Below are 26,699 nucleotides of genomic sequence, written 5' to 3'. Positions count from 1 at the left end.
TTCCAGAGAAAGTTAAGCACACTTAAATTCCATTGAAATGAATGGAAATTAAGCATTCTCTGGATTGCACCCAAGGCTTCAATAGCTGGGCATGCAGTATTTGCGTTATGCCTGCTAAATGCCATGATTCCCAGACAGAAAATGATTCCCATGAATAATATTTTAGATGTAAAACTCATGTATGAAGCTTGCTCTCTGGTGATCTCATGAACTGCAGCCCTCTTCATGAGAGTTGCAGTTCTCCAACTTCCAAAGGTGTAGCATATGGCCAGGGAGACTTGGTTAGGGCTTGGCAACATAAGGCTGCAATTCTAAACATGTCCCTGGCTTGAACAACGTGAGGTTTACTCTTGAGTATATCCACCTAGGATTGAGGTGTAAACCACTTTCTAAGCACTACTGAGATGAGATCCTAATTCCACTTCTGACCCTTTACCTACTCCCCTCTTTCCAGCAGTGTGTGTCTGGCAAGCAATATATTAATATTCTCCTCCCCTTCTCCTTTTTCAGTTTGGCTTTGTAGGCCTTTTGATGATTTGTGTGTGTCTCTTGTTAGGAGTCCAGAGCATGCAATATGTTCAGGGAATAACCTCTCTCCCACACCCACCTCCCACTCCCCTTTGTCTTATTTTTCTTGCAGTGCTCAAAGTATATATACATACTTGAACAGTCACCTGGATCTGATTAAGAAATCTTTGCCTGTGGGTTTTCTCACTGTTGATTTACATGTTTGGCCAGATTTCCATGGCAATCGATCTCCCCTTGCAGATCTGACTCTAAAGGGCATGGTAAGAAACAGCCTGTCGCTGCAAAAAGGTTAGAAAAGAACGTAAAATAAGAGCTTCAAGTGAGCATTTTTATTTTAAACATCATCGTACATTTTCAAGAGAAATCCTAGAGTTTGGGGTTTTTCTTTACATTTGTTGTTGTTGAAATTTGATAGTTTTTTTTAAAGGACAGAAAAGTTCAGGGTGCTTCTGTTATCATTTGGATAAAATGACAGGAGGTATCTTTTCACACATTTTAACATTTTAGTTGCACTGCTTATGAGCTTGCACAGCTTTGTGCAATTTTGTAGGATTGTCTGGGGTTCTGAAGGGTTGATACGCAGCGAACTCCAGCTGAGTGACCACATTCGTTGTTAGTGGAGAAAAGGACAAAAGATGCAATGGCATCTTAAAAGACTATTTTCTTGTGGCACAAGCTCTGATGGGCAAGAAGCTGGTGTACAACGTTGGATACACTGAATTAACTATGTGACAACTGAAGAGGACAGAGATGGAGGAAATGCAGCCTGATAAGAGAGCAAAACATCAGTATGAAACAGCTCAGCCACTCTACCTCTTGGTAGTTCTGGCATTCAGACTGCATAAAACTCTGTCTCCTGCCCCGTTATTTCCACCCATGAGTCATTTCCCCTGTACAAATGATGCCTTCTCTGCCTCTCCACAAAAGCACCTCGATTTCTGCCTGAAAACTGTTTCAACATGTTTAATGTTGAATCAAGATTTGCTACCAAGTGTACACTTGATAGGGAGCCACATCCAGTATGAGTTTGGAAGCACATCTGCTGTGTTCACTCTTTACTTTCTTAGCTGTCTACACTTAAAACATCTGAGATGCACAACAAATAACAGGAATGTGATGCGACTGTCAGAAGCAGCAGAGCAAAGCAGGCTTGCACAATTTGTGACCCACCAGTCTGAAAACAGCCTCCTTGCCATATTTTGTGGCCTGCCAGGAACTTGACAAACCCTCCCCCTAATCTTTGCAATCCCAGCCAGAGAGCAAAAAAGATGGGGTTTATCAGGCTCATACATGACTCTTGGATTGGATTCAGTTTTGTGGGTCACACATTGTGTCCTCCTGGGGTAAAGCACATGACTGGTGCAGCCTTTTAGAAAGTACTTTTCCTGCGTGTTAGTTCTTTTCCTTGGTCTGGGGCTATTGTATCTTCCAGGGAACATGCAAGTGCAGGCTTTAAATAATAAGTGACAGGAGAAGCGACTGTTGCTTACTTTTTTATTACTTCTGGTGTGACTCCCGATTTGCTATGCAGCCAGATAAGATCTATAATAAAATGAACAGCCCTCTGTTGTGAACCCTGAGGATCTCGGTTGAAGAGCTGCAGCCCCTTTGCAGCCAGGTGGGTGTATCAAGATGGGTGGCTCAAGACTCACTGGAAAACACATTTTGGGGTGGGGATTTGAAAACGGGAGTTCACAAGGAAATTAACAAGGGGAATATCACCAGATTGATTTGTCCCAATGCTTATTAGGGGCGCAATTCTACTGATTGAGCCTTCTATAATCATAAGCCCCCATCTAGCGAAGGTGTTTTGGAGGGGAAGAGAAGGAGACTGGCAGAGGCTTGGGATAGCTCATATCCTAGCCTCTCCAGCCTCCTCCCCTCCCTGCCCACCAGAACGCTCCCTTTTCTCCCTTCTCCAAGGTTGAGTTCCCAACCTTGGAGGCCAGGCAGCACAGAGGGGGAGCAGGGTTGGATCTCTGTCTCCCCCTTCTGAGGTTGGACCGCTGTCTCCGATGTCAGAGGGGGACTCTGAACAATCCCATGGCCCCTCAGACACTGTCCAGGGGCCATAGGATTGCTCTCTACACGTGTGACTGTTTAAGTCACAATCTATCTGTAGTTGCCCATCCCAGGAGGGAAAAGAGGGTCTGTTGTTAACATGACTGTACCTGTGCAGCACTCACAACAAGTAGCTAGGGATTTATTTTAGAAGTTTGCTTAGCAAGGGAATGTACTTGATCTCTCAAATCAGTAATTTTTTTCTTCTTACGTTCCCTGCAGGTGGTGGGACTGACATTATCTCAAGGCCTTGATGATCTTGCTCTCATCTATCTAGCCACAATTCAGGCCATTGCAGTAAGTCATTGGAAACAAGCATTTTACAATAGTCTTCTTCATTTTTTAAAAATATTAAGAAATGTGAATAAATGTTACTGCATCCAGTGTCGTAGATTGATCATACCCATTTGTGAAACAGATTTGTAGTTATATTTATCAAGTGGACACATAGAAGTAAGTACATTTTCCAGGAAAGGATGGAAATAGTTACTTGGTTGGAATTCTGGCTGAAGAAGAAATGATTCCCAACATGTCCATTTGGGAAAGTAAGTTTTCCCAAAATTTAGCAAATGCCCTTCTTTGGATCATTTTGGGAGGCCTTACCTACAGCTGTGTGCAAATCGCCCCTTTAAATTGTGGGCAGATAAATTGGGGAAACCGTTTCATAGAATTTCTCCAGGGGGAGGAGAAATTCTCTAACAGTTTCTCAAGGATGAGGCTCACCATTAGTAATGGAAAGCTGTACAGCTTCTTTATTTTTTCCCTAAGTTTTTGTATTTTTATTTGTATTTCTTTCTTTTGCTGCTGTGCAAATGGCAGCAGCAGTAATTGAATTGGCAGCCAGGCCACCAATTTGCATCTTCTAAGCGCTCTGCACTTCACATCATTCTAGGATATTAAGGGAGCCACCACAAAAAAATGGCGGAGAACACTGGAAGAAAATTCTGCAAAGTGGCCTTTATCCACAGAGTAAGACGAAGAAAAATCTCAGAAATTCTCATAAAATTGTTCTCTCAGAAAGTTCATCTCAGTTCTAGGCCTGCACCTCAGATTTTTTCCCCCTCAGTCCTTATCTGTTGGGTTCATCCCATGGAAGCCGATTTCTCCTCTGAAGCTATTGCAGGAAAACGTTCAAGCGGGGAAGTTCCATTTTAGTGAGAGATATTTGAGAAGAATATCAGTTTGGTTATTGCAGAGGCAGTAGAGTGGGCTTCATAGGCCATTAGTTTGACCTCTTACAGTTCAAACCCTAAGAGCCGCTTTTGCGTCTGCAAGGCAGGCTTCTATTTTCAGTCCAGGAATGTAAAACACAAGAAATGGGTTTAACTCACTTTTAAGGCACATGCTACTGTTGCATATGATTACATCAGTCTCTGGTGATTATAGGGTTGGGTGAATTAGTCTGAATCCCATCCATGTCAGTTTTCCATGTAGTCATCATATGTTTCTCCTGTCCAGTTTCTTCATCAGTGCAAATTTTATTTTCCTATGCAACTTTCCCATACACACACACACACACACACATTTATTTATTTCATTTTTATACCACCCAATAGCCAAAGCTCTCTGGGTGGTTCACAAAAGTAAAACCACAAAAATACAACAGAAAATACAATATAAAATATAACAGATTAAAACTACAGAATAAAAATACAACCCGAGTAAAAACCTAGCAGTAGTGAAGATATTTAAAACACAATTGCAGATTTAAGGGAGCAGAGCTATAAAAAAACCTGGAATGCTCAAAATGCCCGGAAAGATAAAAAGGCCTTCACTTGGTGCTGGAAAGAGTACAATGTAGACGCCAGGCAAACCTCTCTAGGGAGTTTGTTCCACAACTGGGGTGCCGTAGCAGAAAATACCCTTTTCCTGGTAGCCACCTGCCCTATCTCTTTTGGCAGGGGCTCCTGAGAAGGACCCCTGAAGATGATCTTAGGGTCTGGGCAGATACGTATGGGAGGAGGCAGTCCTTCAGATAACCTGGCCCCAAGCTTTTTAGGGCTTTGAATGTTAATACCAGCACTTCGAATTGGGCCCAGAAAGGGCTTGGCAGCCAGTGCAGCTGGGAAAGTACTGACGTAATATGATCTTGTTGGCCAGTCTCCCTGTTTTGGACCAGAAGTTTCCGGACCATTTTCAAAGGCAGCCCTACATATAATGCATTGCAGTAATCCTGACAAGAAGTTATCAGAGCATGGATAACTGTAGCTAGGCTATCTCTGTCCACAACCTTCCCTAACTGTACACAACCTTCCCTAATTTATGTATTCTGTATTACCCTAGTATGCACATTTTTGTGTGGGAATGTCCCTAATATATTCTGTATTACCCTAGTATGCACATTTTTGTGTGGGAATGTCCCTAATATACATATTTATGTATGCAGTTTTTGAGCAGAGAAATGCACTACAAAATTTGGAAAAGTACACAGTCCAAAGGATAGCAGTGTTCTGATCCATATATTAGTCTGGAAGGTGCGAATTAGGTCAGTTCGCTTAAAAATGTGGATGAAATGAAATTCTCCCCCATCCCTAGTTGAATGTAATAATTACAGTGACTACCACATTTTCCCGCTAAGCAAATGGCAGGAAGGGAAGGAAGAGAGAAGAGGTGCACTGTTAGTTATTGGGAATTAATTAGACTTTTTGGTTTTGCTTTTCTATAAGAAATATAAAGTGACAGCTTATCAAAATGAAGGGCCTCCTGGCAAAGTTGAACTTGTTAGTTTCTGATGTGTTGCTGGTATTTGCTTTTATATATAATTTCTGTAATATTTTTCAGAGTCAAAATATTTAACTATCTTTCTGGCCTTCTTAAAAAAGTATGATGTAAGCCAATTTGGGCAGACTCCAGGTTTGTAGGAACTACTTTTTTTTACTAGAACCTCAATATCTGCCAATTGGAGCCTGGTGCAAAAGACATACAGTTAAAATTAAAGACTTCTGAGCCCAGGAATTTATTTTGAGTACTAGAACTGGAGGTCATAATCTTTCCACACAAAAGTCCACTCCTGTTTCTCTCCTGCCAATCTAGCTTTCTTCATTTCAGCAGTATAATGGTGTGTGGGGGGGCATTTTATTGCTGCGATTGTTAAACAATTGGGAATCCTTGCAAATCACCTGGATATCTACCAGTAGATCCTGATCTACCTTTTTCCGACTCATGGTGTAAGTGCAGTGCATTTGTACATCTGTCTATCTGAACTGGTGCCTGCAAGGTATTAGTAGCTGTGTTGTTGTTAGTCATCCAGAGTAGTATAACTCAGTTCTTTTCAATTGAAATGTAAATCTACAGGCTTGCAAGCACATTACAAATGCAATACAAGGCCTGGCACGGAACCGGAATTCTTTAGCTTTCCACTGCCCAAGTCAGACATGTTTTTGTGTCAGCTTGGAAGGCACCAATTGCTGCTGTTCTCTGATGGAGGAGGGGCATGCACAAAATCGTACAGGCAATGCAGATTACTTTTGCATTCAGCATCATGTCACTCCATAAAGTCTAGCAGCAAGGGCAGGTTCTGTGAACTCATGCCTCTTGCACTGTTTTAACACTTCCCTGGACAAAAACAGGATTACTCTCACTAAACCTAGAATACATTAATGCTAGTCCTATTATTGCGCTCTCTTTATTTTTTTTAATAAAAAATGCAAGTGCTTTCTTGGAAAATGAGAACTACTGATAGTGTCTCGTGAAAGAGATTACAGACAACAAGTTTTCAATGCCAAACAAGCACCGTGGCATTATTCTATGCTAATGAGGTGGAAATTTCCTCAGTTGGATATCATGGGAAAACCATCTATTATTATACAAGTGCTTCATTGCACATGGCTGCGTTCTGCTTTAAAATTCAGCATTTGCTGGTCTCTCTTTCCTGTGTCATACTTTAGTGTTCATTAAGATATATAATGTATAAAGATTTTTTAAAAAAGTTTTCCTTCACAGCTGATTTTTGTCTCTGCAGTAGATAATGCAATTAAGGCAACAGTTGATCCAGTTGATGAGAGCCTGCCATTTTCTGTAACATTCAGAAGATGCACATTTCGATTTTCACAATTTTTGATATCTTATTATTTAAAAGCATAACTTCATTTGTTTGGAAGATAGTTTGCACTGTAAACAGGTTAAATATATTAATTTACAGTTGCCATTGGTAGTACTCAAAGCATATGTTGTACGTTAGACTTTGACATGAGCTCAACTTTGAAATCTAGTCAAAATTGTAATCTTAGCTGCGAAATGCTAATCTTTTCATTTCACCGAAAGACTTCGTGGCAAAATGAAATTTGCATTTGATGTCTCCCAGTTTGCATTTTTAAATCCTATGTTGAATTAACTCTTAACTCAATAATGAAATGGTCTCATTTTAAACTTTAATGTGAACCACTTTTTAAAGATAAACATAAGGATAATTCTTAGAGCATGCTGTTTTTATACTGCTTAAAGGGAAAACATAAACACTCTTGAGTATGAACGAGAAAGAGACTGATATTTGCAGGAGGGTTGAGGGAGTATTTCTGTGGTCATCTCTATAGAGGTCTGGATAGTTTGCAAATGTGGATGGTGGAGACTGTGAAAGAATATCTTTAGGGTTATGAAGTGGTAAAACTGCAGCAATTAAGGGCAGTTATAGTTATAGTCTCAAGGCAAGGTTTATATATGCGTGTATGTGCGTGTGTGTGTAGCTTATGCTTTTCCTTGAAATTGAAATTGTGGCTCTAGGGCTTGAAATACCAGTCTTGAGTGTCAATAAGGATGTTATGGATTTCATTAGCTGCCCTTGTAGTTGTTGCAGTTTGCCAAAACTACCTATCTTAAACCAAAAAAATACACTTGAAACTCTATCCTGCCATAATAAACAGCTGAAGCTTAACATGCTTTTCTTTTCTTAAATACCCAGCCTGGATCTTAGAGACATTTGCTGTAGATTGTAAAACTTGCAGTGAACTTTGGCCATGCTTCAAAAGATGTTCAGCGTAAATGCTCAGGGAATTCCTTAGCCTTTGGGGGCTGGCAAAGGGCAGATTTGGCAGGCATTTTGCTTTGGAAGTTTTTGTCCTCTTCAACCACAAGCTTAGAACACAGAAATTGATTTCAAGGTATACAGTCGGTGCACAAAGGGCCTGGCTTTATGATCAGGGAATGTGGGACAAAAATCCCCTAAATCCATTTAAATGTTTGATTTGTTTACACATTCAGAGGGTGAATCAGAGGTTGAAGTGAGTTGAAAGAGAGTGTTCTTGTGTAGGGCTGTTATGTCTGGTGGTTTGAATTCTGTAGAGAAACAGAGTGCCTGGGATAGTTAGCAAGAGTGTGTGACAGAGGACAAAAATGGATGTTATGCAGCAGACGTGATACTTGCATGTACAGCAGTGTTACTCTGGCATTCCCACAACAGTGTGGATGAGATGTAAACATGTTTGAGAAGGAAGATTGACTCAGGCTTTCTAGGCAAATGTTTAAAAGATGCATGTGTACAAGTGTACGCTATCCTCACTGCTGTGAAAAGTAGCAGCTAACACAACTGTGTTTGCCATATAACGTATGTTGCTGGCCTGAAGTACTCATGTATTCCTAATTCATTTATGCAGGAATTCTTACCTCATAATGGCAAAATTAAGATTAAAGAAAAACTTTGAATGCTGATATTGTGAGAAAGCCAGAAGTTGGTTTGCATCATCATTATATCTTAAAATGTCATCTTCCTATTTTGTACATATGGGCCATCAGAATAACACTTTATTAACTTAGCTCACCTTTCAATGCCTTGATTTTCAACTGTGATTGGCTGATCTTGAATTTTGTGGACCTTTCAATGTATTTTCGAAGTAACAAGAAATTATTCTAGAGCAAGTACGAGGTGACCCTTTTCTGTTTTATTTATGTGAGCAGCTAGGAGGTGTTCTTTGTTAAAGCTGAAGAAAAATACGAAATGTGTGATCTATGCACAGAACAGGTTTCCATGCATAAATTGCTGCTGCAGGCAGAGGAGGATAAATCTTCCATGTTCAGCATCCCCAGTTCCATGTGTGGTTCTGGTTCTGATACAAAAATTCACAAAAAGCAGCAGCAGGCTCTTTATGGAGGCTTGTGGAGCCTTCCGTCAGTCTAAGAAAACCTCTCCCCTGTCCTGCTGACCATTTCTTCATTGAGGAACTTGACATATCTGTGGACCAGGCTGAAAATTCAAAAATGGCAAATGATAACCAAAGGAGGCACAATAACACAACGTGAGAATTACTTTTCTGGATTGGATCAATATATATCTAGTCCAGCATTCTAACCTGAATAGTAGGCAGCCAGATATTCCCAGAAAACTCACAAGGTGTAAGTCATGAAGATAATGGCCATGCCCTCTTGTTTGTTCCCAGTGTCTAGTATTCAGAGGCCTCTTGGCTCAGAACATGGAAGTTTCATTTACTCTCAGGAGTAAGAGCAGTGGATAGACATCCTTCCTGAATTTGTGTAATCCTTAAAAAAAAGCCCAAAGCCATCCAAGTTAATTATTTGCTGCACAAGGAAATAAATACTGTGTGTTTGTCCTGAACATACTGCCTGTCACAGGATTAATCTCTCGCTTTGCCATCATGAGTGGTGCTCTGAAAGTTCTGAGGGCATACAGTTTAAACTTAAAAACAGAACACTCACAAACTTGGAATCAGTTCTCATTAACTTTCCTAGGTTTCGTGGACATTTTTCTACCTCTCTTCCTCATTGGCATTAGCAGCCACCAGTCACTTCTCTCCAGCACTTGAAGCAGTCATTTCTCCTGTAGCCTCTTTTGTTAATGGATGTTTCTCTATTTTCTCTCACATTCAAGTTGGGAACGAGGCACATTGTGGAAACTATGCAAGCTGCAGGGCACCATGTCAGCACACTGTTCATGTGTGGTGGGCTGAGCAAGAACCCTCTCTTTGTGCAGATGCATGCAGACATTATTGGTAAGTTTGAGAATACAGTGAAGAACATTGTTTTTTGTTGTTTTTGTTGTTTAAACCTTGGCCATGATCAACTACATCAGCCAGATATACATTAAAAATGTATATCAGAACTTAGATGTTATTGATTTCAGTGGGACTGAAGGGCAACCAATTATCCTCTGGCTGGCCACCATTAGGGGAGACTCCCTTTTAAATGCCATAGGAATTACTTTGGGCTCCATCACACAGGTAGAGGATTCCACATCAATGCCAGTTCTTTCCCCATCCAGTAACATTGCAGGACTGGGTCGTTCTCTTTAGATGGCTGTTCCCGTCATGTCATTTCTCATTTCTTTCCTTCTCATAGGGGTGGTGATGCTGCTTAGAGGCATCGCCACCTTTCCGCGAAAAAGCATTACACGTGCTTGGGGTGGAGCGACAGCTCCTCCCTGGCTCCTGCTCCTTTCCCTCCCCTTGCACGTTACTGGTGGATGGGGACTGAGAGGCAGATGGTCCCCCCACTGATCTCCCTGGGGCCCCCGCCTTCCCGCTCAGTGTTTTTTACAATCTCTGCCATTTACTCAGCTGTTTACTCCCTGGGAATGCACAGCAGGGGGGCGTCCTGGCAGGTCGGAAGGCCGGCACCCTGCTCTGCCGACCCGCCGCCTTGCCACTCTGCTGATTTGCCGCCTTGCCGCTCAGCTGACCTGCTGCCTTGTTCTGCAGGCCGAAAATGGCAAGGACCCAAAGTGGCGCAGGCACAGGAAGGTGACACACCTCATAGCCCGTCATTACCGCCTTTGCCACCATAACTGCACCCCCAGAAACCCAAAACATCCACCCACAGCTGCCAACACACAGTGGTACATTCGCGCTAGGGGAGAAATACCTGGGGAGGTCATGGTGCTCCATTTGTGCATATTTGGAAAAATACCACATTTTTTTCCGTTTGGGGAAAACACGAGATAGGTGGGAAATGGTGGGATCATGACTGGATGATGAGACGTCATGTAATGGACTTGCACAATTCAGTGAGTGACCGATCATGAATCTGCAATAAACTTGAGGTGTAGAGATGCCCTTTATGCACAAATATTTGGGTTAGGATTTTTTTTCCCCCCAAGAGCTTGAATCTCATGACAGTTATGTTTGGCTAAGTTAAAGAGACCACATAGCAAAACCAAAACAAACAAAAATTAAAGGCATGCATCTATGGGACTTACAGGATCTGTGGAAAGATCTATGAATATTGTCAGAAGGCATATAGAGTGGCCAGTGCAGATGTAACACTAGCCATCTCCTGACTGTAGTTAGGAGATTAGAAGCTTGCCATGGGGATTTCCTCTGCCTCTCTTCTTCTCTTGCCCATCAACTCTTCCTTCCCTTGTTTAATATAAACTGCAGTTCACTGCCAAAGTAATAAACATCATTAATATGAACCATGGCTACCTCTAATCAGGATTATCAAATAAGCTGCTAGCGCTGGATTGAAATCTAACCACATTTAGCAATGATGTAGACATAATGACCTGTTCACATGTAATGAGAAACCACCATGGGTGAATTTCCCCATAGGGCTTCTTATTGCAGCGGTGGCTGCCATTTTGAACATTTGAGCCACGGCAGAGGCGCAGCATAGCTTGCCGATATGTGGAAACCCAGCAAGGGTGGGTTGTTGGAGTGATTGACACTACCCAGAACACTGGGCTGTTTTAGGGTTGCAGGTGGTTTGTCAACCACCCCAACAACCTACCCTTGCTAGGTTAACATGTAACGGCAAGCTATGGTGTCCCCCCGCTGTGGCCCAAATATTCAAAATGGCGGCTGCCACAACAAGAAGCCCCATGGGGAAATTCACCCACAGTGGCTTCTCATTACGTGTGAATCAGGCCACAGTTACACTATAGTTAATGCAAATCAGGAAATTGAATAGAAGTTCTCATGGGCAAGGAAGAAGGGAGAGAAGAGGGAAAACACAGACCCATCGTATACAAAACTCTGTTGGTGAGGTTTTATAAATAAAATGCCTTAGTCCTATTAATATCTTTATAGACATTTATTCTACATAGACATTTATGTTCCTGTATTTCTTAGTATATTTTGTTAAAAAACTAATGTCCATCTGTGCCTCATTAGAAAAATTTATGCAGGGTTGTATCCATTAGTGCCTTCCTGAAACTGGAAGAGTCTTTGATTTAGTGGAGGTCTCTGACAATGGAGGAGGAGGGCAGCTGATTTTTGCCAATTGCACCTGCTTCTCCCTGTTCCACTTTCCACTCTCTTCTGGACAATCCCCTAACACTTTGGACAGGATTTAAAGGTAGGGGGCAGGAAGCTGCATGGAGAAAGGGGAATTGTTGAAAATTGCCTCCCTTCCTCTTCTGTTAGGAGAGTCCTCTGCTAGATCAAGGATTCTTCTGTGAACAGAAGGGCGGCATTGGATTCATCCCACTGAAAATATTTAGTTTGTATAAAAATATTCAGTACAACCCACCAGGGCGTTCTCCAGCACAACCCATATTGAAATGAATAGGTGCCGCACAGGAACAATGGTTGTGTGTATGAGATCTTCCTGGTGGATTATCAGTTAAAATAATCAGTTTGAGGGAGCAAGCCTATGTCCCCTAGACTACATCTGTGGGGATATAGGATTGTTGGGTTTCCTGGCTCCACACTTGTAGACAGGCTCCGAGCTGGGAGCAAGGAAACCATGTTTCCCCCCTCTCCCTCGTAGCTGGTGTGGAGAGAACTGTGCCAGTTACTTCTCCACATTTGCAAAATGGAGCATGTAGGTGGGGAGAAGGGGGCATTCCCAGGGCAGGGAATGGAGGAGACTGAGGATGTGGGACTATGAGGTGTCTTCAGCCGTCCCAGCCTCCTTCCCTCCCCCTCCCCGACGCCTCTGCTAGATGGCCGAAATCACCCGTCTAGCTACCAATTCCGAGCAGGAGGCACGAGGCACCTCCCACTCTGCATAGGATACTCGTAAGCCTCTGAGTTCGGGGGCCTACGAGTAGCCAGGGAGCATCCTATAGGATTGCACCATTAGTAAATCAAATCTATGGCTGTAGGTTTATAATGAGAGCCACTGTAGTACAGTGGTTAGAGGGTTGGACTAGGACTTGAGAAACCTGGGTTCACTTGGCCTTGAAGCACACTGGGTGACTTTGGGCCAGTCACTGACTCTCAGCCTAACTTACCTGACAGGGTTGTTGTTAGGATAAAATGGAGAAGAGGAGGATCATGCATGCTGCCGTGGGCTCCTTGGTGGAAAAGGCAGGATATAAATGTAACAAACAAACAAATAATGTTTAAATAACATTTATATAAACTAGGTAAGAGTATTTCCTTAGTTTAGGACAGTTTTCACTGGTATATCAGTGTTTGGCATTACTCAGTTTTTTTCTGAGGCTCCAAGTTTGCATATTCTAATCAGCAGAAACTGGTTAATAAAACACAACTTACCCTACTACTGGTCATGTACTTTCTTGGGCCCACATGACAATAATATTTATAGCAAATTACATGTTTGTAAGAGCAAGTTCCAAATTCACCTAACCCCAGCCTTTATACAACAGGTGTTTTTGGACACCCATTAAGTCATTATAAATAATATGTATTTAACCTGCAGAAAACATCTTTGTTTAGTTCTAAAGCCTTGAGAGGAAAAGCAAAACCATGAACTGTATGGTGCTTTTTTTTTTCTTTTCTTAAAAAGAGCCAATGTGGTTTAGATCAAGTCTAAAGCTTGGGTTCTGGGTATTTAATGTGCAGATTAGCATCACTTGAACATCAAACCAGACTTCCTACCTTGATGCAGGAAGAAAGATGAAAATCAGTATTATGTGATTACATTTCATGAAAGCAGAAAAAGTGAACCAAATGACACAAGGTCTTGACCCAGGCTAGATATATGCAACAGGCTAGTGCCACATTGATGCTTTCTATTTGTCAAACAAGATTTTATCACGTCCACACCTTTCCTTATCTAATTTAAATAGCCTTGGAATTGAGAGCTGCTTTCTGATGTCTAAAATTAAAGATCTATTAATAGATAATTCTGATTAAATTTTAAACTGGAGTCCTTTGACTGTATCTAATAGTCAAGTACAATGTAGGACAAAGAGGCCTTTCTATGGTCTTGGAATTTTTCCTGTTTGTAGGAACTGTGACTGACAGAGGATGTCAGAGTTCATCTGACTAAAATGCTCTTGGTTCTCTTGCCCTCATTAAAATCTATCCGATAAAATAGCTAACATTCCAGTATCAATCCCCTATTCTTCCAGGAAAAGACAGGGAAATTCTGAATATATTACTGTTAAATGCAAGCACCCATTAGCCAATTATGCAGGCTACCAATAGATAATTTCATAGACCACTTAAAAGCCTCAGAATCATATTGTTCAGATGGCAAGATGAATGCATTCATTGTGAAGGCACTTGCAGAGTGGGACACCAGCAGCCAAGTTTTAAAGTACATTTAAAATGTGCCAGCTGTAAACTCAATTCTTAATTTAGCTCTCCAATAAATTTAAACAGCTTTCTGTGTGAAAACATTTTTGCGGCTGAGAACCTACAACTTTCATCTACGCATCTCCTGTGCCAGGCAAGTTCCCAGTATCAGACCCAGCTAGGGAAAAACAGCACCCGAGTGAGGGGCTGGGGGAGAATCAGCAGGCAGGAGAATAGCTTGAGTACTTCCTTGCAAGTCACCAATTCTATTCTTTTAATGTGCCCTTCCCCAACTCTGTGATTGCCTCCAGGAGTTTAGTTCTGCCCTTAAATAGCTCTGAAATAGCTCTTAAATAGTCAATATATGTTCAGGGACTGTGTAACTGATTTGACAGCCTCTCAAAAATCCACACCTAAAAAAAAAGGCAGTTGAACATAGAATAGAACAGTAGGCCCTGCACCCAAACGTTGCAGTATATCCTCACCCCCTAACAAGAATGCTCATGTTCAGAGTGCCAGCCAGCCAGGCAGCCAGCCAGCTGTGAATATAGTAGGATATATAGAAGGATATAGTATATCCTTCAGGATACTATAAGTTGTTTGGGGCTCAAGCAAGCCAGTTCACTCTCCCATCGATTTTCTGTTTTTCCTTCCTAACTGACACATTCTGAACACTGAGCATGTTCAGCCCTTATTGGGCTGTGTTTTTGCTCCCCTTTGGGATTGTGTTTTCTTTAATATTTATTTATTTTTGGTACTTCTGCAAACCTCGGGGTTCTCCTGAGCATGCTTCCTCTTTCTCAGTAGCCCCATTTTGGCTCCAGCCCTGTTGGCATGAGGGCACTAAGTTCACTATTGCAAGAAGAGAAGAGAAGAGAAGAGAAGAGAAGAGAAGAGAAGAGAAGATATGTGGTCCATTGTATACAACATAAGCAGTAAAATAAAGGATTCCAGTCAATAATAATTTCCATATAGAGAGTGGACAAGGTGCAGAGGAGGTCAGAATCTGTTCTGTGAGATATTATTCACCATTGAATACTGTTGATGAGCAACTGGAGGGAATTGTGTTGTCCTGCTAGTTTATTTCATATCTGCTAGTTTATTTCAAATGTGTTTATTTCATGTGTGCAGTATGATGAACCTGTCGCAGATATTACATGTTGATCCAGTGCTCTGACAACTCAGTCCTCCAGACTTCTATGTTGTCAATGCTACTGAGGCAATGACTAGGGCGTTCTCACAGACTGCTGTATAAGAATCAGCCTGTGCTTACCTTTTTAGCGTATTTGTTGGGGGAGGGTTGTTTGGCAAATTGGCAAGTACTCTTTTTCTGTAAATTGGCATATTCTGTATTTAAATTTGACCGGTGATTCATGTTTCTACAACCCTGGAAAACACCCCCAAATGGCATCCACATACCTTATAGATGCAATGCAGGTATAAGGGCAATCAAACCACAGAGGATATAGATAAAATAATCCTCCAGTTGCTTTTGCTTTCGTGTGTGTGTTTGTGTGCGTGTGTGTGTAACAGATGTCTTGTCTTTGTCTAGGCATGCCTATTGTCCTGGCTGAAGAGGTAGAGTCTGTTCTAATGGGTGCTGCTATTCTTGGAGCTTGTGCTTCTAAAGATTTTGCTTCTCTTCAGGTATGTAATCATGGAAGGCCTGAATGTGGAAGCTTGAAATCTCCACTTTTTAATTTCACATCATACACATTATAATTTACATGGGGCTGGGGGTGGGTGGGAGGAATTGCAGGTTCCATTCATCACAAAAGCCAGTGCTTTTATCCTGTGGTCTGTTTACTAGGTTGGTCTGGTTAGGCTCGATAAGGGTATGAATCACACACATACAGGTATTATAGGGAAAGACAGAGAAATTCAACATGAAATTGGGACCGGTGTTTATCATTAAGGTAATTAGCGACTGAATTATTTTTTCTACAACTACATTTTGGAAGTATCATAGAGGAAATAGTGAATAAATTCTGAAAAGTAGATTCAGCAGAATTTTCAGCTCCAGAAAATTAGCAGGCATTCTAATTTAAGAAGGGTTTCCGTGTGTCTCATTGGTTGGCACGCACTGTATTAAATTATGTTTAGTTGCTCATGAGCAAGAAGAGAAATTAGTGAAATTTGCAGTGTAAGATGAAGTGGTGACAGTAACCAGTCAAGCATTCTGGTGTAAAGTGTCATAACACCACTGAAGTTAGTAGATACATGCCATTTTTCGGTTTCAGATGTTTGCAGATAATGGTATGGACCCAGCTAATCAGGAATAACCAGCCCATTTCCTTCATTGGACATTTATTGTTTAAAAAGAACTCTGTTTCCTGAAAATGAAGGAAAGTGGCCATCTTGAATCACAGTCATTGTTTCTTCTCACAAGGAACATCTTGTCTAAATTTATTTTCAGTAATACATCCTTATATTGTACATATTTACCTCAGAGGGCTACTTAAACAGTTTTCTCTGGAAAATGTGCTGCTCAACAAGAGAACATTTTGCTTTGTAGAGTATCTCTTCTAAGGAAAGAGAATTCCCGCAGTGATTTGCTTCTGCTTTAATGAATAATTCCTGCATTTAAGCAGACACTGTTTTTGCTCCTCTTTGGCTGTAATCCTATGCACACTAACTTGTGCGCACATCCCATTGAACTCAGAGATACTTAGTTCACTGTTCCCATTGCTGCGGCAGTCCCAAATAAATACGTTTTCAGCCCTTGCTGCAATTTGCTCTTGGAATTCCCATCTGCATTTTTAACACTATAGAGTTATTGGAAGTTCATTGCAAAGACTACAGGTTAAATCCAATGGTGTCATTCAGTGGGGCTGTTCACACAACGCGCTAACCTCCACACAGTGGTTCAGTGCGGGTTGTTTTGAACTGAGGGTTTGTTGAACTGTGGGTTAGCGTGTTGTCTGAACGTAGCCAAGGTGGCTTGTTAACCATGCAATGTGGTTTGTTAACCACCCTGAACAACCCAACAACAAACTATGGGTTTGTTGGCTGCATTCAGACAACACGCTAACCCATGGTTCAACAAACCCACAGTTCAAAACAATCCAGACTCAACCACTGAGTGTAAATTAGCATGTTGTGTGAACAGCACCAGTGGAACAGGGTGTTAGGGTGGAAACTGAGCCAATAGAACCCCAGAGCAGTTCTGATTCTGAGGACGATCAGCAATCCGTGGGAGAGGAGCCAGCTTATCCCTCACAGGCACAGCAGCTGTCAGAGATTCCTCCTGCCGGCATTCCTGAGATAGATAGTGATCCTAGCAGTGAGAAAGTGCGGGAACGGGACTTGCTAGACGCTCGACGCAGACGCAGGGAGCGATGAGTGATGGAGGGCGCGGAAAGGAGGCGTAGCGCCCGTTTGGCACGCAAGCAACGGCCACCTCCCTTGGACCCAAGGGAAAGAGGGAGGATCTCTCACTAGTCCATAAGTTCAGGGTCTTCAGGTGACTCTCCTTCAAACGGGGATTAGCTGCCTACTCAGAGCATAGGGTACTCTGCTGTTCCTTGCTTAGTTGCTGGTGATTAGCATCTGAAAGAGTCATTAAGTTGTAAAAGGATTAAAGTCTTGAAAAGAATCCTTTCATCTGTGTCTTCAGTTGGCTATTGGAGTCTAGGGAAAGAGCCGCTAGGGCGCTCCTGACACAGGGGTGGTGCTGGAATTCCCCCTCCCAGCTGCAGTTCTTCTCTCCCCCTCCCCCATGCCATCAAATTCTCCCCTCAAATTAAAAGTTGAGTGTTCTGATTCTGAATATTCTGAGTATTTAAGGAACAGGTGAGGCAGTGCAGTGTATCAGAATGGTGAAAGGTGAAGTCAGGTGGAATTGACATTCTTTGGTGTAAAAATTATGGGTGTGCCTGATTCACCCAAACACTCACCTGAGTTTGACACTCTGCTGCAAAGTTTTTTACAGTGATTTTTGCAATCTAATTTGCTAGGTTTCTATATGTAGGTATAAAAGCCCAGACTGGATTCAAAACTAGATCTTTAAGGTTTCACCTTTAGATATTTCTATAAAGGAAGAACTTACAAAAAACATCTCCGACACCTGGCCTCCATATGATTGCTCTTTCAAAGACCCTGGACAGCATTCTTGTCTTCTTTTCTTACCTCCATGTCCCCACCACAACCGATACTGTCGCAAAAGGGAATGAAAACAATTGTAAACAACACACACACAGTGCTCAAGGGGAACCAAAATCCCCCTCTTCTTAATCTCTGGATTATCTCTAGAGTCTCAGGAGAAGAAAATAAAATCCTGTCTGAACATACGTCCTACTATTTACTATTCTTTTCATTGCTTCAGGGCCCACCTTTGGTAATTTCGTTGCGATGTCTCTTCGTTTTTCTCTAGACATGCAGTAAAATAGTCAGTTGTGTCCTCTGTGGCACAGTGCAGATGCCTTGTTGCTCAGTGGAAATGATGGCCACGTACCCAAATGCTAAACACTTTATTCCATTCAGCACGTTTAGGATTGGTGGTTTGTATATAAATATGTGGTGAAGGAAGTGCCTTATGGTCCTTACCCCATTCAGGTTCATAGATCTTCATAGGTAAGATTATCCCATCCAATTTCTAGATAGTTGTCACATATTTTTAGATGGAGAACTTTGGCTGAGACACAGAATGTCTAGTGAGTCACTGCCTGAGCTGGAACATGAACAAAAATGTCCCAATACATGTCGCTACGCTGATAATTGATGATAGACGCTGTATGACAGCCTTCCCCAACCTCGTGCCCTCCAGATGTTTTGGATTTCAACTTCCATCAGTCCCAGCCAGCATGGCCAATGAACAGGAACGCTGGGGGTGCCCTCATAAAGACCTGGAGGGCATCAGGTTAGGGAAGACCTCCACACAGTACATGGCTTAAAGCAGTGGTCATTCCTCTCATGTTTCTGTTATCAAGTCGCTGGATTGTTGTATACATTTCAGTGTGGTTTTTGGATGGAATTGCATGCTCCACCTCCAGCATGTGACTTCAGAGCCCATCCACTGTTTTTCCAATGCTATGTGAACCTGGGAGTATACACTTTCCAATAGATAAGTGGCAGGCAGGAAGAGGTTGCTTTGCCCACCCTTTTCCCCTCCATCTCCTCCCCAACCAACTGTTTTTCCTCATCTCATGTCCCAAACCTGTGTTTGTGATAGAAACATAGATTGGGAGCCACTGCTGGGTTGGGAGTGTTATATGGAAGGGGTGGCTGAGGTTGAAGGGGCACCATTTTTCTGTCCGCTGCTTCTCACTGGAAACACACTAACACAGTCCCTTAGGCCTAATGTTGCAAGGAGCAGTGGTGGCTGGATTTCGAAGGCACACAGTGGAGGTAAATCATGTAGTTCTACCCTTGGTTTTGTTGGCAAAGAGCCAGTTCCTGGTTTAGCAAAACAGTCTAGTGAAATATCACTCAAATATGTAGTCATATTTGAGTGAAAATGTGAAGAAAAAGAATGAGACTCTCTTATTTAGCAATCATCCAGTTTTATTCTTCACCATAGCTAATTTTTTTGGACAGAGTGTAAACACTTGGGGCCAAGATTATTATTATTTTATTAAAACCATGCATTTTATTTTTCTACTGTGCATTAAATCAGTATAGTTGTGTTTATGAAACCTAATGACCAGCTTTCTTTTCTTGAAGTGGGCTTTGCTTGCTATGAAGGCAAAGAGCTGTATACAGGGTGTGGGGAAGATACTGACAATAATTTACTAGAGTCGGTGAAACTGTTGAGATAAAAAATTAGGTGAAAAGAACATGGGAGTTATAATAAACTGATTGAAATTTAGTAGCATTCCTCCCAAATCCTTGTAGAAGTACTAGTCTTGCAGTGATAGACCTTTTTCTCAGCATGAACCTTTTGCCTCCTCTTAATAACAGCTTATCTGTTAAGTCATTAGTTACAGTTTAAATAGTTAATTTTAATCATAGCGTTCCCCTGTGAAAGGATGTTCAATGACAATAGTAATTTGGCTGGGTTACAAAAGAGACTGGGATGCTCAAGCAAACAAATAGAGATTTCCTCTTCAACTTCAGTTTATTCATGCAGTGCTATACATACAATGGGTGGTCATCTGAGCATCCTATGACAGTTGAGTGAATGGAAAGTCCCTACCCACTTTTTGTTGTTTATTTGTTCATTTGCTTCTGACTCTTCATGGCTTCATGGACCAGCCCACGCCAGAGCTTCCTGTCGGCCATCGCCACCCCCAACTCCCCCAAGGTCGAGTCCGTCACCTCCATAATATCATCCATCCATCTTGCCCTTGGTCGGCCCCTCTTCCTTTGGCCTTCCACTTTCCCTAGCATCAACATCTCCAGGGTATCCTGCCTTCTCATTATGTGGCCAAAGTACTTCAGTTTGGGCTTTAATATCATTCCCTCAAGTGAGCAGTCTGGCTTTCTTTCCTGGAGTATGGACTGGTTTGATCTTCCTGCAGTCCAAGGCACTCTTAGAATTTTCCTCCAACACCATAGTTCAAAAATACCTATCTTCCTTTGCTCAGCCTTCCTTATGGTCCAGCTCTCACAGCCATAGGTTACTATGGGGAATACCATTGCTTTAAGTATGCGGACCTTTGTTGTCAGTGTGATGTCTCTGCTCTTCACTATTTTATCAAGATTTGTCCTTGCTCTCCTCCCAAGAATGTCTTCTGATTTCCTGGCTGCAGTCAGTGTCTGTAGTAATCTTGGCGCCTAGAAAGACAAAGTCTGTTGCTGCCTCCACGTTTTCTCCCTCTATTTGCCAGTTATCGATCGAGCTGGTTGCCATAATCTTGGTTTTTTTGAGGTTTAACTGCAACCCAGCTTTTGCACTTTCTTCTTTCATCTTTGTCATAGACTTCCTCAGCTCCTCCTCGCTTTCAGCCATCAAAGTGGTATCATCTGCATATCTGAGATTGTTAATGTTTTTTCCAGCGATTTTAACTCCAGCCTTGGCTTCATCAAGCCCAGCACGTCAGATGATGTGTTCTGCATACAGGTTGAATAGGTAGGGTGAGAGTATACAACCCTGCCGTACTCCTTTCCCAGTCTTAAACCAGTCTGTTGTTCCATGGTCTGTTCTTACCGTTGCTACATGGTCGTTATACAGATTCCTCAGGAGGCAGACAAGATGACTTGGTATCCCCATACCACCAAGAACTTGCCATAATTTGTTTTGATCCACACAGTCAAAGGCTTTAGAATAGTCACATTCTACCCACTACAGGTGGCTTTTGTGTAGGACATTTTCAACTTCACGGGGGGAAGTTGCCATTCATTGAAATGTTTGTAATATCGGGACTTTACTGTAAGGGTGCCAATCTTGCACAAGACTGCGTCACAACTTTGTTCATAGGTAATCCCTTTTTAACCTTTAATGCCTGGTAATACTCTTGATCCAAGTGGGTAACTGGTAGATTGTTTACGCCTTTTGATGCATAATTGTAGGTTATAATGGGATCATCTACACTAACTAATGGACAGCATATGATATCATCTATGGGTAGAAACACAGAGCTCTCTTACTATTCAACCCTAACCCTCTTGAACTTCACATCCACAATTTCATCACCAGATTGGTCACCTCGTGTCCCATTCCCAGTAGAACAGGTGTGGTAAGGCTCAGATTCCCCATCTGTGTTGAGATTGGGGAGCTGTCCGCCGGGGCAAGGAACAGGTTTCAGGTAAGGTTGCTGAGACAACAGAAGAGCAGCCAGGTAACTAGAGCATGAGTCTCTAGCCAAGGATCTCGCCCAAAGAGGTGCTTGTACCAGAAATAGTCAAGAAGCAATGAAGCAATTCTGTAGCTGCCTCTAATGCTTTGCCCCTTCCTGGACCATCACAGGGTCCCAATCCAGAGCATGCATCAGTTCATGCTCACTCTTTCAAGTCAAGCTCAGAAAAGGGAGGCTTTTTGCTGCTATTTCTGCACTGTACCTTCTTCTCCGGGGTTACATGGATAATTGTGAAGGGTCAAGCATGAATGTATGTAAAGTTGGCACACATCAGGTTCCCTAAATCTGTAGCTTCCCTGAGTGGGAAGCGTTCCAGGGTGACAGTTTGGGGGTATTAGTTGGGGTTGCTTTGGTCCCTGTATAGACAGGGGCCAGCAGTGGGATCCCCTTCTTCTGAGAAGGTCTTATCCAATTCTGGCTGTGGGCTGGTCCTGCCAGGTCAAGATACCTCAGGACACAGGGTGCAGATGCTAACTGGTAGTCAATACCAGTTCATTTTTAGAATATTTTCTGATCTGTAAAAATGCCTATTTCCATAATGAAGCTTTTCAAAAAGTCTTCACAAATGCAGTTAAGAGCCAGTGAGGCATAGTGGCGAGAGGGTTAATCAATGATTGAGGACACACAGGTTCACATTCCCCTGCCCCCTGCCATGAAGATGACTGGGTGGCATTTGGCCAGCCATCAGCTCTCAGCCTAATCTAGGGCAGTTTTGAAGATAAAATGGCGGGGAGTCACATGTGCTGGCTTGAGCTCCGTGGGAGAAAGGTAGGTTATCAATGCAATGCAATGCAATGCAATGCAGTCAATCAATCAATCAATCAATCAATCAGTGTTTTAATCCTAAACACACGCACAAGGGAGTAACTCCTATTGAACTTATGGGACTTACTTCTGAGTAAGTATTTGAAGCTCTTCCTCAGAAATGGACATTTAAAAAAGCAGTTTTCACTTTTTTTTAACTTACAAAGCATTCTTGGAAGAATGGCAAGAAGCTGGATAGACAGAACTTGGGTGGGGTGAGGACCAGTTGGAGGGGTTTGGACAGATGGGAGGAGCTGAACACCATTTTGGGGGAGTGAGTTGCCTCTACAGATGCTCCTAACATCTTGATCAAGCTGGTTGGTGGAATTCAAAGCATCCTGGGATTTAACACAGGCCATTAGTGGGTCCTGTAACATGCAACATCTGTGTTAAACCTTGCTGTTGTTATTGTCATAATCATTTATTGGCTGCTTTCCCAGTAAATAATGTCTGCAGAAATGTCTGGCACCTTGCTCTGGGCCATGGTATCGTCAACTTGTATTCATGCATGATGAGTTGGGATTCTCTGTGCCTGTGCAATGATTCAGATTCAGGCTGTCATCACTGTACTGGAGACACCTGATTTGGCTATTCCAGAATACGATAGATTCCGGAATCCAGTCCACAAGTTTGGTATAGGCTGGATACACAAATCCAGGCCTGCTAACGCTTTTCTAAAGTGGTAAACAGTTCTGCCAGTCTCTGGCCACTTCTACTGATCTTTTCTTTTGTCTGATTGCATACCGTTAAGGAGGAGGAAGATGTAGGCACTTAATGTTCATAGCTGAATATACCACATTAGAGGAAGAACTAAATTGTCTCTGTTGAATCAGTCCAAGTCTCCTTCACTCATCTCATTAAAAATCTAACAAACATCTAAATATAAACTAGGATAAATTACTAATTAGTTGCTGTAATCATCTTGTGTAAACATAATATTGAAAAAGAAAAGCTAATGAATCATTTTGTTGGCTTGCTGTTAATGCGTCTTTTACTAAAAGTATCCTGCAGTGTCAAGATGTATCATTCTCTATTCTTTTAATCATGGGGCTTGTTGTTGGTCAAAGAAGGGAGAGATGCAGTTCTGAAAGGTCATGCTGGCAGCAGAACTAGATTAAGATGCTCCAATTGTCTTGTTTCATTCTTTGCCAAAGGAACTGGGCTAGATTCATGCTCATATTGGCAGTGTATAATTTAGAACAGCGTTAACTAAGAACACCTTGGATAAGAGTAAGTAATTTCTTTTTTTCTTTTTCTTTTTTTAATGATGAGATTTATTCTGATTTTCTTTTGACTGATTTGATCAGTTCCCTTCCCCCTAGAAGCAGAAGTCATCTTGTTAACTACAGAGCAAGTGGGAAAAGTGTATAGACGCTTTCACACACCACAAAAACAGGTTCAAATTGGCCAATATGAATGCAGGAACCATTTTCTTAACATAAAATACAGGATGCTCTATGTTAGGCCAATATGGGGCTAATTTTGCACAGTTCAAAAAAAACTAATATGCACTTTCCTAACAACCATTTTAATGTACCAGTTGATTTTCAGATTTAGGGCAGTATCCAATACTACCACTCTGCTTACAGAATTGATGTAGCGCTAATATACATGACCTCTAGTACAATGCCTATGGAGTATGCTAGCACAATGAGTTTTCTGGGGAAACCTGTCATCATGCCAGCGTAAGTTATTGGCACTGTCATGCTAGAAGTCGCTTCTGCTAGAGCTACATCAGTGGTGTAAGCAGAGCAGCAGTGTTGGATGCTGCCCAAAGTTCTGGTTTGTCCACCAGAACATTTGCTAGAAAAAATTCCAAATAATGGTTTGTGATACAGAGACATTTCTGTCAATAATTCTGGCTTGTTTCCCTGTTTTTGTTGTTTGTTGTTGTTTATTCGGTCAGTCGCTTCCGACTCTTCGTGACTTCATGGACCAGCCCACGCCAGAGCTTCCTGTCAGCTGTCACCATCCCCAGCTCCCCCAAGGTCGAGTCCGTCACCTCCAGAATATCATCCATCCATCTTGCCCTTGGTCAGCCCCTCTTCCTTTTGCCTTCCACTTTCTCTCGCATCAGCATCTTCTCCAGGGTATCCTGTCTTCTCATTATGTGGCAAAAGTACTTCAGTTTTACCTTTAATATCATTCCCTCAAGTGAGCAGTCTGGCTTTCTTTCCTGGAGTATGGACTGGTTTGATCTTCTTGCAGTCCAAGGCAGTCTCAGAATTTTCCTCCAGCACCACAGTTCAAAAGCATCTATCTTCCTTCGTTCAGCCTTCCTTATGGTCCAGCTCTCGCAGCCATAGGTTACTACAGGGAATACCATTGCTTTCTCTATGCGGACCTTTGTTGTCAGTGTGATGTCTCTGCTCTTCACTATTTTATCAAGATTTGTCATTGCTGTCCTCCCAAGAAGTAAACGTCTTCTGATTTCCTGGCTGCAGTCAGCGTCTGCAGTAATCTTTGCGCCTAGAAAGACAAAGTCTGTCACTGCCTCCATGTTTTCTCCCTCTATTTGCCAGTTATCAATCAAGCTGGTTACCATAATCTTGGTTTTTTTTTTAGGTTTAACTGCAACCCAGCTTTTGCACTTTCTTCTTTCACCTTCGTCATGAGGTTCCTCAGCTCCTCCTTGCTTTCAGCCATCAAAGTGGTATCATCTGCATATCTGAGATTGTTATTGTTTCTTCCAGCTTTAGAATAGACAATAAAACAGAAATAGATGTTTTTCTGAAACTCCCTGGCTTTCTCCATTATCCAGCGGATATTGGCAATTTGGTCTCTAGTTCCTCTGTCTTTTCTAAACCCAGCTTGTACATCTGGCAATTCTCGTTCCATGAATTGCTGGAGTCTACCTTTCAAGATCTTGAGCATTACCTTACTGGCATGTGAAATAAGTGCCACTGTTCGATAGTTTGAATATTCTTTGGTGCTTCCCTTTTTTGCTATGGGGATATAAGTTGATCTTTTCCAATCTGTTGGCCATTCTTGTATTTTCCAAATTTGCTGGCATATGGCATGCATCACTTGACAGCATCATCTTGCAAGATTTTAAACAGTTCAGCTGGGATACCATCGTCTCCTGCTGCCTTGATATTAGCAATGCTTCTTAAGGCCCATTCAACCTCACTGTTCAGGATGTTTGGCTCTAGCTCACTGACCACACCGTCAAATCTCTCCCCGATATTATTATCCTTCCCATACAGATCTTCCGTATATTCTTGCCACCTTTTCTTGATCTCTTCTGCTTCTGTTAGGTCCTTGCCATCTTTATTTTTGATCATACCCATTTTTGCCTGGAATTGACCTCCGATGTTTCTAATTTTCTGGAGAGGTCTTTTGTCCTTCCTATTCTATTATCTTCTTCTGCTTCCGCGCATGGCTTGTTTAAAAATAATTCCTTATCTCTTCTGGCTAACCTCTGGAATTTTGCATTTAATTGGGCATATCTCCCCCTATCACTGTTGCCTTTTGCTTTCCTTCTTTCTTGGGCTGCTTCCAGTGTCTCAGCAGACAGCCATCTTGCCTTCTTGGTTTTCTTTTTCTTTGGGATGTTTTTTGTTGCCGCCTCCTGAACAGTGTTGTGAACTTCTGTCCATAGTTCTTCTAGGACCCTATCTACTAAATCTAGTCCCTTAAATCTATTCTTCACCTCCACTGCATATTCATTAGGAATATTAGTCAGCTCATATCTAACTGATCTGTGGGTCTTCCCTTTTCTCTTTAATCTGATTCTAAATTGTGCAATAAGAAGTTCGTGATCTGAATTACAATCAGCTCCAGGTCTTGTTTTTACCAACTGCATAGATGTTCGCCACCTTTGTGTACAAAGGATGTAGTCAATTTGATTTCGGTGTCGACCATCTGGTGAAGTCCATATATAAAGTCGTCTCTTAGGTTGTTGGAAGAGAGTGTTTGTTATGCACGGTGAGTTGTCTTGGCAAAATTCTATCAGCCTATGTCCTGCTTCATTTTGTTCTCCCAGACCATGCTTTACTGTAATTCCAGGTGTCGTTTGACTACCCACCTTAGCATTCCAGTCTCCTGTAATGAAATTAACATCTTTTTTTGGTGTACTATCCAGTATGTGCTGCAGATCCTCACAGAACTGATCTACTTCTGCTTCTTCAGCATCTGTGGTTGGGGCGTATATGCTATTGTAAAATGGTTCCTTATCTTGGTAGCTCTTTTATTGACATGA

At 42.1% G+C, this 26,699-nt stretch overlaps 1 protein-coding gene across 2 annotated transcripts in view; it reads left to right on the top strand.

Annotated features, from left to right (window-relative positions):
• Positions 1 to 26,699, top strand: part of FGGY (FGGY carbohydrate kinase domain containing) — a 224,942-nt gene that overhangs the window by 149,757 nt on the left and 48,486 nt on the right. For both annotated transcript variants that reach the window (XM_084852367.1, XM_084852368.1), the window contains 4 exons: positions 641 to 788; positions 2,812 to 2,886; positions 9,407 to 9,527; positions 15,511 to 15,605. In XM_084852367.1, coding sequence (XP_084708493.1) covers positions 641 to 788; positions 2,812 to 2,886; positions 9,407 to 9,527; positions 15,511 to 15,605 — 439 coding nt within the window. The remainder of the gene's footprint in view (positions 1 to 640; positions 789 to 2,811; positions 2,887 to 9,406; positions 9,528 to 15,510; positions 15,606 to 26,699) is intronic.

Source organism: Heloderma suspectum, chromosome 4 (genome assembly GCF_057233095.1).
Source record: "Heloderma suspectum isolate Gila_16-S chromosome 4, 16-S_ref, whole genome shotgun sequence".
Lineage (NCBI taxonomy): Eukaryota > Metazoa > Chordata > Lepidosauria > Squamata > Helodermatidae > Heloderma > Heloderma suspectum.
This window is presented reverse-complemented; position numbering and strand designations above follow the sequence as displayed.